The sequence below is a fragment of the Stigmatopora argus genome, chromosome 23 (genome assembly GCF_051989625.1).
Source record: "Stigmatopora argus isolate UIUO_Sarg chromosome 23, RoL_Sarg_1.0, whole genome shotgun sequence".
Classification (NCBI taxonomy): Eukaryota; Metazoa; Chordata; class Actinopteri; order Syngnathiformes; family Syngnathidae; genus Stigmatopora; species Stigmatopora argus.
Window position 1 is genome coordinate 4,694,998 of NC_135409.1, and position 13,106 is coordinate 4,708,103.

Sequence of the window (13,106 nt, forward strand, 5' to 3'; positions counted from 1 at the left end):
GTCTATAAATTGCCATATTGTCTTGAATATCCCCGCCCCCCAAAAAAGGGAGGGAACATTAAGCCGTAAAGAAGACTTATGAAGCCGTTTATTCTGGAACCATTTCGAGCTTTATGTTCTCCGACGCGCTCGTGAATCATTCGGCGCGCTCCGCTTTACTTCTGTTGACTTGATCTCTCCTCTCTCGTACTCGCTTTTACTTTTAAGCTACCACGGCTCCCATTTTCAACGTGCTCAAAAATAATAAGCAGAGGCCACGTGGTCGCGTAGCATTCCCGTCTTTTTCGACGCACGTTTCATTCCTCGCTAGAACTTCGCATGAGTTTTGCTCAGGAATTCAACACGTAAATGCTTCCACCTGTGTGTGGTTTCTATCCCCGGTGGTGAAGACGGAGCACGGCTGTAACGAATGAGCTGATGCTTCTCCAGTCTAAATGTTTACACCCAGAACCTTTGCTGGAATGCATGGCTCGGCTATTTATGACTCAGAGATCCTGCCAGAACAATTGTTCCCTCGCCGTGTTACAGTCAATGCTCGCGCACGAGCGGTAAACGGCAAGTCGCTTGTTGGCATTACTCACCAGGCCATAATATTAGGCACGGCCGCACAAGCAAATTACATCGACTAATGTAGACCTGAGCAATTTTTAATTAATCGCTGCTATTGACGACGATAAAGCATTCCGGTCCTTTTTCACTGGGAGGCCCATTTGAAAATCAGCACCAAAAAAGTGAGCTGGTGTACCGTATTTTTTAGGCTACAACCCGAAGAAACAATAACATATCTGTCAACTTATACGTTTTCCTGTGTTTTAGACGTTTTTTGATCATTTCAAATTATGTACGCCGCATAATAACTTTTGTATGGGATTTTTTTAAGTACCGTATTTTCTCGCATATAAGCCGCACCCTTAAAATTGCTCTAAAACCGTTGAATTTGACAATTTCTTGCATATAAGCCGCCCCCTGATTCGCAATTTTCACCTCCATATTCATTGTTTTAATAGGGAGTAAAATGTGTTAATATGAAGGGAAAATCTTAAGAAAAATCATCGCACGTGCTATTCCTGAGATACTGTATGAATCAAAAGCACATTATTAGGGTGAATATCATAAGGAAGTTGGTAATTCATCCAGTAATGTTTTTTTACTGCAAAACAGAAAATAACCAACACATAGTAAATGTTAATTTGCCAACATCTACTGGTGAAAAAGAGTATAACAACGCTGGAAGTCTTTTGTGCATGTAAACCGTACCCTTGATTCAGTTAAAACATTTTTTAGTTACAAATACAGCTTATATGCGAGAAAATACGGTACGTTTTTTTGTCGTTTTACCCATTTCGGGTCTAATCTGGATCATCTTAGTCACTGGTAGCAGACGAAAATGTCCTCGTCAACTGCTAATATTGTCATGCTTTAAGCATGATATGCACAGTCACGTCAGTGACTTTTCACTATATATAAATATAGCGCGTCAGCAAGCAATGTGCCCAGACAGTCAAGCTGTCAGCGTCATACAGCAACATCTACAGAATCTTGAATTTAGTGCATACTGATTGGGCACCCTGTCCAAATTTTAGACTTTTAAGTGCGCCCTACGTGAGTAAATATGTGCCGCTTTGCATTTGTATGTTTTTTAATATCGTTTAATGAGGGGAATTGCAATTATTAATCAGGGGAGCAATTCTCTGAGGCTGACAGGTGTGCAAAAAACAATATATGAATCGTGCTCTTAAAGTAGCAGTATTAAACAACAAAAGGCTAAATTGGCATCTGTTAACATAGCTGTTTTCCACATATATCAGTTGCAGGCCCAACGTAAGGTCCACTTATAGTCCGTAAGATACGGTGCTTTTTTGTAGGGCCCTAGGGCATGATTAGAACATATGTTGAGTGGGTGGACAGGAACAGAGGGCAGGGCAAGAGGGTACCAAAGTCCAAAATCACAACGGCCATCTGTAGCAGACGCCGCCTGGCCAGCCGTCAAATTTGAGCCGTTGAATGGTGCCGCTTGGGCACGTGCAGCTAATGAGCTCCATTTAAAATGAGCCCTTGCGATCCTTCCCCTCACCCAGTTTCTCCGCCCCTGGGGCCGCCGCCTTCGCTGGCCTGGAAGCGGCCATTTTGGCTCATCAGGAACAAGCGGCCACAGCGGTGCGCGGGCGTCTCGGGGAATCACGATCGGACCCACGCATGGCCGATGACTGTTCCGCACGCGCAAATTAACCGAGTGCGACTTATGGATGAGTCATCCGCCACTAGCATCATCTTTTCCATCCCCAGTACGTTTATTTCCATAATGATGATCCAATTGAGACCCTCGTGCTGACAACTTACCCAAATAACAATCTGCTCTCTGATGCCGCCATGTTTGAAGCTTGTATGAGACAAAAAAATTCAAATGTTTCTTCATTCAACAGTTACTTTGATTTTAAACACATTTGGCTGCTCTGTCTGGCCGCTTTTTGCTATTTTGTGGTTATTTCACCACCTAAAAATTGCATCGGGGACCGCCCACATTATTTTCATCAATTCTGGTTGTGACATCACAACCAGAATTTATGATCATTTCTATTGTTCCGAGTGTTGTGCTAGCTAGTACACGTTGGCGCAATGAAAATATGGTCTCATGGCAACAAAAGGCTATGGCTAGCATTCTAATAGACTAATAATAATAATAATGATCTATAGCAGGGGTCGGGAACCTTTTTGAAAGAGAGAGCCATAAACAATTCTTATTTTCTAATGTTATTGCTAAAGAGCTATTCTCAAAATTTAAAAGTAAAAATTTATGAAAATTTGCGATTTTTCTTCTTCTGTCATTTCACCACTTTTTAATCACAAAAAGTCTCTGAATTCTTTTGACAACATTTTTATGCTGTTGCTAATTAATCAATGAGATGATGCATGCAGAAGAGTAATAAAAACTAAATTTTGATTAAAGTGGTGCTAGGAGCTAGTCTCAACGCCACAGTGTCAGCGTGACGCTCCTATTGGTGCATTCGGGACTCAGGTCTCTCACTTGGGATTTCCATATTTTACCTCACAGGTTAGTGGAGAGCCATATGCACCCATGGAAAGAGCCACATATGGCTCTCGAGCCGTAGGTTCCCTACCCCTGATCTATAGGCTACGCGGGCGGGACTAATGAGGAGCTTATTTCATGATTAAGCCTTTTTCTGTCACTTTTTTGGATGGCATAGCTCCCAAAATATGTTCTATTATTTTATAAACAACCTTGATACCGGAATTTGACACAATGATAAATGTTCAATTAAAGTCAATTTTCAGGCCATCGCGTGGTGACAATGACAGCATAATCCTTACAGGGCAGAATTTTGTTTTGTTTTAAAACCGGCTCTCAAATGTGATTTTATGATATGACGTTAGTGAGCCAATGCGCATGTTGCTTCAAGGATCGTTTTTCATAGATATGTTATAGATGAAAAGTGCTCCGCAGCCCTCGCGCGTCTCCTGGCGCGGTCGTAAAGCAAACGTTCCCTCGCGCTGCTAAGCTACCGGAGCGCTTTATGGCCCTGCGGTCTCATCGCTTAATCACCACCTCACGTTCGCCCGTGCGCGACTGTTGGACTCGCGCATCCAACTGCCCAGTACGTGCGTGCGTGTGTGTGTGTGTACTGCTATCGACGGAGTGGTAAAATGGCGTCGGCTCCACGCCTCTTTGTCCTTTCTTCCTGGCGGCCTTGGTAACGGACTAATCCGACGCCGGCTTTACATCTGTTTCCTCTTTCGAGCGCGAGGAAAGTCGCTGATGGCTCCGCTGCACTTGAATGCAACCCCAGTCATTCCCTCCTGGCTGGAACCCAGTGTTGCCGTTCTGGAGACAGCCAAGTTCCAGAATGTCAAATCCTCGTCTTTACATCCAAGACACATGGATATGCTGTTTATGCGAGGGGCTGTCAAGCGTGCAGCCCGCGGGCTGGAAGTGGCCCGCTTGGGGGTTGTTGTTCGTAGCTCGTTCGTACTGTACGTACAGAGTTTAAATGCTTTCATTTTTTTCGACAAAGCCAGATGTTTGTGATCTTGCGCCCATTTCCTATTCGTTCATTGGCCCTCTGCCGCCAAAACAGCGCTTTCAATGGCAGCTAATGAGTTAATAGGAACCTTGTAATTCCCTCAAACGAACAGGAAGTCACCTGTAAATGCCCCAAACATGACTCGTCTGTCAAATTCTTGACACATAGGCGGAGAGAGATGGGCGCCTCTCATCTTTTCACTGCAGATGAATATTTACAAGGAGTTACAGTCGTGCCTCTACTTACAAAATTAATTGTTCCAGAGCTTTTTTCATAACTTGAAAAATTCGTAAGTAGTAGTAGTATGTAAATTCTCTCATTTGTTCCACGGTCCTCACACTACTACCAACTAACCTCTTTAAAATTGATCAAAGTGTTCCAATTTTGTATGAAAGATGTGAGGAAACACACAGAAATGTGAGAAAATGATAAGGAAATGATTTGTTAATGTCTTAAAATACATAAAGCATATGAAAATGTGCCCTGCGCCGTTGAAATAGTTCTCTCCGCGGCCTTTTTAAACTTTTACGTGTGCCCTATGTGTGTGTGTCTGTGGGTGTGAAAATATGGGCCGCATTCCATTTGTACGGGTTTTAAGCACCTAATAAGAGGTATTGCAATCATTAATAAGGGGAGCATTTAGCCAAGGTGGCCAGGTCTGTAAGAGAGAATCTTGAAACATGGATAGTGGTTGTTGTGAGACAGCCAATGAGAGCCCAGTAGAGGGTAGCAAGGGAGAATCAATGCATCCGTGACAATTCTTTCAAAATAAAATAACAGATAAGGAAATGCATTTACTTTTTGGGGGATTTCGTTACTTTTTCGTATCTCGAGTCACTCACTTGCATATAAAAAAATATCGTAACTTGAAACTATCGTACCTAGAGGCATTCGTAAGTAGAGGTATGACTGTATTATTATCTTTGGTCTGTGTGCGTGTGTGGGAAGTTGGGGTGAAAGCGCAGCGTGAAGCCACCTTCCTCTTCCTATTCGGGCTTTCTCGCCACGTTCCATGCGTCGGACGAATCGAACCATGAGCTTTGTCAGGAAATGGACCGCTCTCATTGTGCCAGCGCCGGAAATTGACAATAGACCCTCACTTTGTCCATTAGGAACCTTCAATGTTTGTTCAAATTGCACGCGGGCTTCATGGCGTGTTTACTTTTGTCATGCTATTTGCAGGTCACAGGCGCTGGTGTGTTTAATGTTGTTTGTGGGTTTTTCGAAGGGCATTCGTGAATTTTCTGGGCTAGAGCTGGGCGATATGACAAAAATTGTTATCACGATAAAAAAAATCAGTCTATCTATAATTATTACGATAACTATCACATCTTTTTTGTCCAATTTAAAACTTCAAAGTTCTGTGAATAAGTAAAATTACTTTCCTCCTTATTCAAATATGAGGGTAACTATGTTACCTTATTTTATAATAAAAGAGAACATGAAATATGATGGTTTTAAAAAGCATTTTGTTCTTTTGTGCACTAAAGTTAAGACAACTCCCTCCTTACTTTATGAAAAATAAGGAATAAATCCTGCAGAAATTTTGACATGCGTCTTTATTTTTTATAAATTTGCCTTCAAACCAAAATTTGCTGTGCAATATGAAATAAATAAAATAATCAACTTGGTCTGAAACTAGCTTTCTTATCGCAACAGTGTTCCTGTTCTCGGTGGTGGTTGGGTGGTGCAATTGCAGTTTAAAATTAAATTTTTTTATAGAAAGCTTTTAATCTATCGTTCACAAAAAATATTTCACGATAATTATCGTTATTGTTTTATTGCCCAGCTCTAGCATGGCATAAAAGTTCTTTTCTGGTCCCACAATGCGCTTCTCCACCTACATTTATGAATATCGCGAAGCGTGAAATGTCGGCAGAAATCTACGAAAGGGTGAAACAATACGGGTGTACTGTTCCAGTTTTGTGGCGTACGAAATAGAACTTTTCCACTCTCCCCGAAAAAGTCAGTCTCAAAGAATAGATCGACGCTTGATCCGAGAACAGTGCTTTTTTTGACGAACGTCTAGGTTTTGTCACAGGCGTCAGCGCGAAATAGATGGAGAACGGGTCCTTTTCATGGTGCTCGTGCGAGATGGCACATAAATTGGATAAAAATAGGATGGGCTTTAAACACGGCGACAGTGATAATGACGGCATGTCGTGCGAAGAACAGAAGAAATGACAATCACACTTTTCTGAAAAGAACGCCATTGTGCCCCCTCAAGCTTATCCTTGTTGTCATGTATTAACTTTTAGTTGGGCTTGAAACAGACTACACTTCCTTTGTATTGTTGACCGTCAATAAAGATGGAGGCGAAAAGTGTCTTATTGCTGTTAGTTCACTCAGTTGACATATACCGTATTTTCTCGCATATAAGCCGCCTCCACGTTTAAGCCGCACCATTAAAATAGCATTAAAATCTTATAATTTTACAATTTCTCTCGATAAGCCGCCCCCTGATTCACAATTTTCACCTCCATATTCATGGTTTTAATGGGGAGTACAAATGTGTTACTTTGAAGGGAAAATCTTAAGAAAAATCATCGCACATGGTATTTCTGAGATACAGTATGAATTAAAAGCAAATTATTAGGGTCAATATCATAGGGAAGTTAGTAATTCATCCAGTAATGGTTGTTTTCTTATTGCAAAACTGAAAATAACCAACAAATAGTAAATGTTAATTTGCCAACATCTACTGGTGGAAAAGAGTACATACGCTCCCCTACTTACGAACATTCGAGTTACGAACAACGGTACATACGAACATGTCTGCAAATTGCGTTTATGTCGAAAAATGTTCCTAAGTTCGATTTTGTATCGCGCGCCTTTTTCCAAGTAGTGCTTCTTTCCGCCGCTAATACCGACGCCTGGCGCTGTGAGAGCTCAGCTCACCCAGCATCCACCTTCCTCTGCCCAGTTCGTTGCAGTGCGGAAGTGCGTGAACGTATCTCCAGTGCGCAAAGAACCTTTTTCATTTTTATCATTAAATATCTTGTGCATCCATTATTCAATATGGTTGGTGAAAAGCGAAAGGCTTCTATTGAGGGAGGTGCAAGCCATTTCATTTGAAACAAGTGGCAATAATAACGAAGCTTGATGGGCGTGAGAAAGTGGTGAGCGTTGCACGGGAATACAACTTGAATCGTTCGACCATCAGTACCATTTATAAACATAAAGATCGAGCAGCAGGACCCAAATATTGAACGTTGCACAAAGTTTGCAAATCAATTGAATGATGCCATACAGTGCTACCGCATCATTTATGATGAAAAAAAGAAAACTGCAATCGTCATTAGATAGCTTCTTTCGGCCAGTTTCTAGTAAATCTCTCTCTCTCTCTAATGTATGTATTATACAGTACTGTATGTATTCTCTCCATTTTATTAAATGTTTTTTTCAGTACAAACCAATGTGTGTTACTTATACAAGCCTTAAACATACAAATGCACTTATATAAACCTTCAATATACTTATATAGGCTTCAATATACTTGTATAGGCCTTAAACAAAAATTATAATACAAAATATAGCACTGAGCAACTTACAAACAAATTCAACTTATGAACATTCGCTCGGAACCTAACTCGTTCGTAAGTAGGGGAGCGTCTGTATAGCAAGTCTTGTGCGCATATAAGCCATACCCTTGATTCAGTCATCATTTTTTTAGTTACAAATACGGCTTATGTGCGAGCAAATACGGTAAAATTAATCAAAACATAATCATTCCGTGGCAAAATGGTTTCTTTTGGCATTTGTATTCATAGTTTTCCTTTGTTTTTGTTTTTCTCGCTGACGAACGGAACATAAACATATTTTATGTGTGTGTGTGCGTGTGTGGGTGTGTTGGTTATTTGAGAGCGTTGAAGTGATAGCATCAGCCGGGAGTGTTTATCATTAAATAGATAACAGCTTCACTGATTCTCTTTTTTTTTTTAAAGTTGGCTTCACTTCCACTTCTTATTTGCTTCCTTTTGTGGTGGGATTTTCGTATATTTAACATTGCGACTTGCTTTGAATACGAAAATTCGTACATGTTTTGGAGCTTTTTAGCGTGAAGGATGCGCTTCATCTGCCGCAGGATGAGCGCTTTTGTGCAATCCTTGTTGGGGTGTCATTCTGTAGGTGGAGAGTGGGGAGGGGGCAGGGGGTTTGAGAGGACATTATACGTGTCTTTAATCTGGCTAAGCAGGCACGATCCGCTCTGGTTTTTATTCACAGCGTCTCTTTGCGCGAGTGTAATCTGCGTCAGATTATTGTAATGCCGTCTCTTACTCTGAGCCCAGCGTACTGAAATTTGCCCCTCGTGTTGGACGTTTTCTTCGGGATGACAATGAAGTGACAGGTCAAGAAACGCGGTTTTAAAATGGAAAGTGACATTCCGAAAAAGCTCCCAATGTGTTTTTCTTAAGTTTCATTCCTCCCGTGTTTTTTTGAAATTCCTTCAAAGGCATTTCAGTTTAAGATGAAGTACTTTTTAATCTGCTCCTCAAGGCCTGTTTGCGCTCGCTCGCTAGCCCAGTTCAGAGGAAAAGCGTATTTACTTGAAGCTGTTTATTTAACACAAGAGAATGCAACGTTGTGTATTCAAACATGCAATTGTTAAATTACACTCCAAAATAAAAGAGTCGGGGGAAAGAAATGACGCTTTGACCCAATTTCAATTTTCTGAATTGTGAGCCATCTTTTTTTCTTATGCTTTGTCTTGAAAACCAAAAATTGAGACGCAATCATTGCTGTGTAACAGGGGTCAGGAACCTTTTTGAAAGAGAGAGCCATAAACAATTCCTATGTTCAAATGTTATTCCTTGCGAGCCATTTTCACAATTTAAAAGTCAAAATACATGAAATTTTGTAGTCATTTTGTCACTTTTAAAGTACAAAAAGTATCTGAATTCCTTTGACAATGTTGTTACGCTGTTGCTAATCAATGAATATCAATGAGTTCCATGAGTATCAATGAAATCAATGACACGGTCCCGACGTGACGTTCCTATTGGTGCGTCCGGGACTCTGCTCTCTCACCACTGGTTTCCATATTTTAGCTCAGAGCCATATGCACTCATCATAAGAGCCACATGTGGCTCCCGAGCCATAGGTTCCCCACCCCTGCTGTGTAGTAAATCTCTTTTTAAACCAGGGTGCATAAATTGAACCTTAGCTACATGCTAACACAAGTCCTAATCGAGCTCCCGAATGATGCGCATTTATTGGGGATGCATACCTGTCAACCTCTGCCGATAACTGCCCTTATAAATGATTATGATTTCCCCTTACAAACCCCCCAAAAAACCTTACAAACACCGTACTCGTACGGTGTTTGTAAGGTTTTTGGGGGGGTTTGTAAGGGGAAATCATAATCATTTATAAGGGCAGTTATCGGCAGAGGTTGACAGGTATGGGGATGTAACGGTACATCTACATTGTCTTCTTTTTTGCTAAAAGGGATGCTTTTCGTTGCATCACCCAAATGTGTCCAATAAAAAAACCAAAACGTTTGAAATGTTTCATTTTGTAACTTTGCCCCGTCTTGTGCATTACAGGCTCCGACTACTCCCCCCCTCCGCCCGCCCTCGCTCCAGCCCCCGCCCCCGCCCTGACCAACGAGCACCCCAGCAAGCACGATGGCGGCGGGGTCAACCACGGCGTGGCGGGAGTGGTGGGCCTGGCCCCGGAACACATGGCCACGCCGGGCGCCGCCCTGAGCTGGCAGGCCGCCATCGACGCTGCGCGCCAGGCCAAGATGATGGGCAACGCGGCCTCGGGCGGCTCGGCGGGGCTGGCGGCGGGAGGGGGCGGGCCCATCTCCACGGCCAGCTCCACGCAGCGCAAGCGCCAACACTACAGCGCCAAGCCCAAGAAGCCCACCACCACCACGGCCACGCGGCCACCCCGGGCCTTGCTCTGCCTCACGCTCAAGAACCCCATTCGCCGGGCTTGCATCAGCATCGTGGAGTGGAAGTATCCTTTCTCGTCATTTTAATATTTGATTGTTGTGTGTGTGTGTGTGTAGCTGTGCCATCAACAAGGCGTATTAGCATTAGATTCACCAAACAATTGATTCCATTCTTCTTCCGCGGGGATAGCAGTCGTTGGGTGGACTCGAGTGAGCGGCTGCCCGGCTACCGGTTTTTATTTTACCCGTAAACTTGCCAAAGGCTATTCGGAAAGGGCTGGCCATCTGGTGGACAAAGACAGGGTTTACGTCTCCCATTATAACGGCTGCGAGGGGACTTTTTCACCGGGCAGAAGGCAGTTTTTCACTGGGATTTCGTCATAAAAGACCTCATGTATAACGCTTACTCAAACTTTGCTCCAGTTTCATACCTGTCAACCTCTGCCGATAACTGCCCTTATAAATGATTATGATTCCCCTTACAAACCCCCCAAAAAACTTACAAACACCGTACGACTCGTACGGTGTTTGTAAGGGCAGCCAATGTGTTTTAATGAATGCGCGTGGCCTCTAGCTTTCAATCCTCCTCTTCCTCTCCCTTTCATCCTCCTTTTTGTTTACTCACAAGCGGATTAAAAAGGGCGCTTGATTCCCCCGGTTTCTCCGTCCCCCTCGCCTCTTTCTCGCCGCATTCATCCGCTCTCCCGAGGGTCCCTCCTCCCACGATGCATCCATCCTGCAACCATCCCAAATTTAGTATCGCCACGTCCGTACATAAGCTTTTCTTACTCCCGACTCGCCATTGTTTAATGAGTTTTTCATTCCGGCTTTGCATTCTGAGCGCTCCATATGTCGGGAAGTGGGAAAGGTCAACCGGAGGAATGACAAAGAAGCGCGGGGGTGACGGAGTTAAGTCCCTCCCGCACCCGCGGCTGCACGGTTATCATCTGTTTAAACGATCAGACTTAAAAAAACAGGGGGGGGGGGGGGATCGCGGCCTCTTAGGAATGACATTTGGCTCATTTACCCATCGCACTTATAGTCAATTGAAGCAAACAGCATGCGCTGATGGGCTCGCAGATGATTACCCACAATTCCCAGCATTAATCACGCAAACAACTCCAAAGGAGAAGTTGAACAAATAGGCTGTGAGGAGCAATAAATCTCCAAATTACACTCAATTTGAATCGGGATGCCCTTCATAACTTCCGTGGAGAACCAGATTCTCGCGTGCGCCCCGAAAAAAGGATGCAAAAGTGTCCCGTTAAGACTTCTGCAGTGTTGAGATAAAATAAAATAAATTGTGCGTTCCTAAAACTGAATATGCCTAACAATAGCAGTAGGAAATCTAATTATCACCATAAAAACAATGATAAATCTCCCAAATAACAGTCCATTAAAACAAGTCTGGATTAGCAGAAAGATGGACATTATTAGTATTTACTCGCATAAAAGCCGCTTTTGTTGGACAAAAAAATGATGACTGAATCGAGCGTAAGGCTTATATACGCAAAAAAGTCGACATGCACGAAACTGCAAGTTGACGACGCCATGACACCATAACGCCATGACGCCATGATGTCATGACGCAAGACAATGCGGCCGATACGGTCATTTATTTGAAAATAGAGAAAAGATAAAGAGATAAAACGCTAAACAAAATTTATTTTGACATCTATGAATGAAATTCAAGAAAAAAACTCACTTGTGCCCGTCACTGCTCACTCGGGGATTGGCCATCTTACCTAGGGCGGGGCGCCGCCATCTTACCGAGGGCCAACCAGACGCGAGTAGCCTTGATTTTGAAATAAAACAAAATTCCACTTTGATATTTTTTCGTTGTATTTCTCGTTTGAAAGTGACAACTATTGCAGTAATATGAACCATCAAAAGAATTGAGATATTTTGACATTAGAAGCAATATGGCTGCCACAACATCTTAAACTTCTGGTAAGAAAATTGTCATTAGACAAGATAGACATCAAGATAGACATCTTTTTTTCTTTTGATATTTTGCATTTACAAAGACAGGCATATTAACTTCCTTATGATATTGATCGTAATAATGTGCTTTTTAGTCATACAGTATCTCAGAAATACCACGTGCGATGATTTTTCTTCAGATTTTTCCTTCAAAGTAACACATTTGTACTCGCTATTAATACCATGAATATGGAGGTAAAAAATTGTGAATCAGGGGGCGGCTTATATGCGAGAAATTTAAAAATTCAACAATTTTAAGGGTGCGACTTATATGCACGGGCGGCTTATATGTGAGTAAATATTTTTTTTAACTTTCTCCTCCACTAATCACCTGATAAAACAATTCAATTTTCAGAAAAAAAAACGCCCTGCTCTTCCAATTTACAGTAGCCAGCAGATTTATTATTACGTGGATAGAAGCTGATCTTCCGTTCATATCCCCGCCTTCAAATTATGGTTCAGGATCATGGAGCGAGTCGGGACCGGATTAAGTTTGACGCGTTTGGTCTGTGATGACTTCCCGGCCTAAGGTCGCCATTCATCCAAACATGGAGTTGACCTGACCTGGATCGGACGTCTGTGAGTTTGACTGATTGCGATAGATGAGAAACGGCGCTCTAACACAAAAGCGACGAGCCGCAAAACAGCCCGCCGCAGCCCTTTCCTGGCGTACCCGCGAAGAAAGCAAGAGTAATCACGCTGACGAAAAGCAGACCTCCTCTGTCTCCCCTCGCTCGCCCGGCCAGAAATAATGAGGTCACTCCCCTCTCAAGGACCTTTCCCTCCTTCCGCATCCTGCCTTCCACGCGACAGCGGCCATATTTGGGCACGCGCGCTCGCCGGCGAGGCCCGTCCATCTTGTCGTTACCCACTTTAATGTCCGAAATGATGTTTTGCCCCGCGAAGCATTGATCACGGTGACAAATCCCGCCGGTTATAAAACAGGGACGGCGGCGTTTTAAGAGCCGGTCCGCCCGCGAATCGATGGCAATCTAAGTAAGACGAATTGCTGCTTTGTTGTGTATTCCTTAAGCGGCCTCCTCCCAGACCCTTCGAGATCATCATCTTGATGACCATTTTCGCCAACTGTGTGGCCTTAGCCGTCTACATCCCCTTCCCCGAAGACGACTCCAACGCCACCAACTCCAATCTGGTGAGTGGCTCTGACCATAGGTCAAAGAAAC

At 43.1% G+C, this 13,106-nt stretch overlaps 1 protein-coding gene across 3 annotated transcripts in view; it reads left to right on the forward strand.

The window, feature by feature from the left end:
• cacna1c (calcium channel, voltage-dependent, L type, alpha 1C subunit) overlaps nucleotides 1-13,106 on the forward strand; it is a 107,455-nt gene that overhangs the window by 17,801 nt on the left and 76,548 nt on the right. For all 3 annotated transcript variants that reach the window (XM_077593943.1, XM_077593944.1, XM_077593945.1), the window contains exons 2-3: nucleotides 9,587-10,004; nucleotides 12,970-13,075. In XM_077593943.1, the coding sequence (XP_077450069.1) occupies nucleotides 9,587-10,004; nucleotides 12,970-13,075 (524 nt within the window). The remainder of the gene's footprint in view (nucleotides 1-9,586; nucleotides 10,005-12,969; nucleotides 13,076-13,106) is intronic.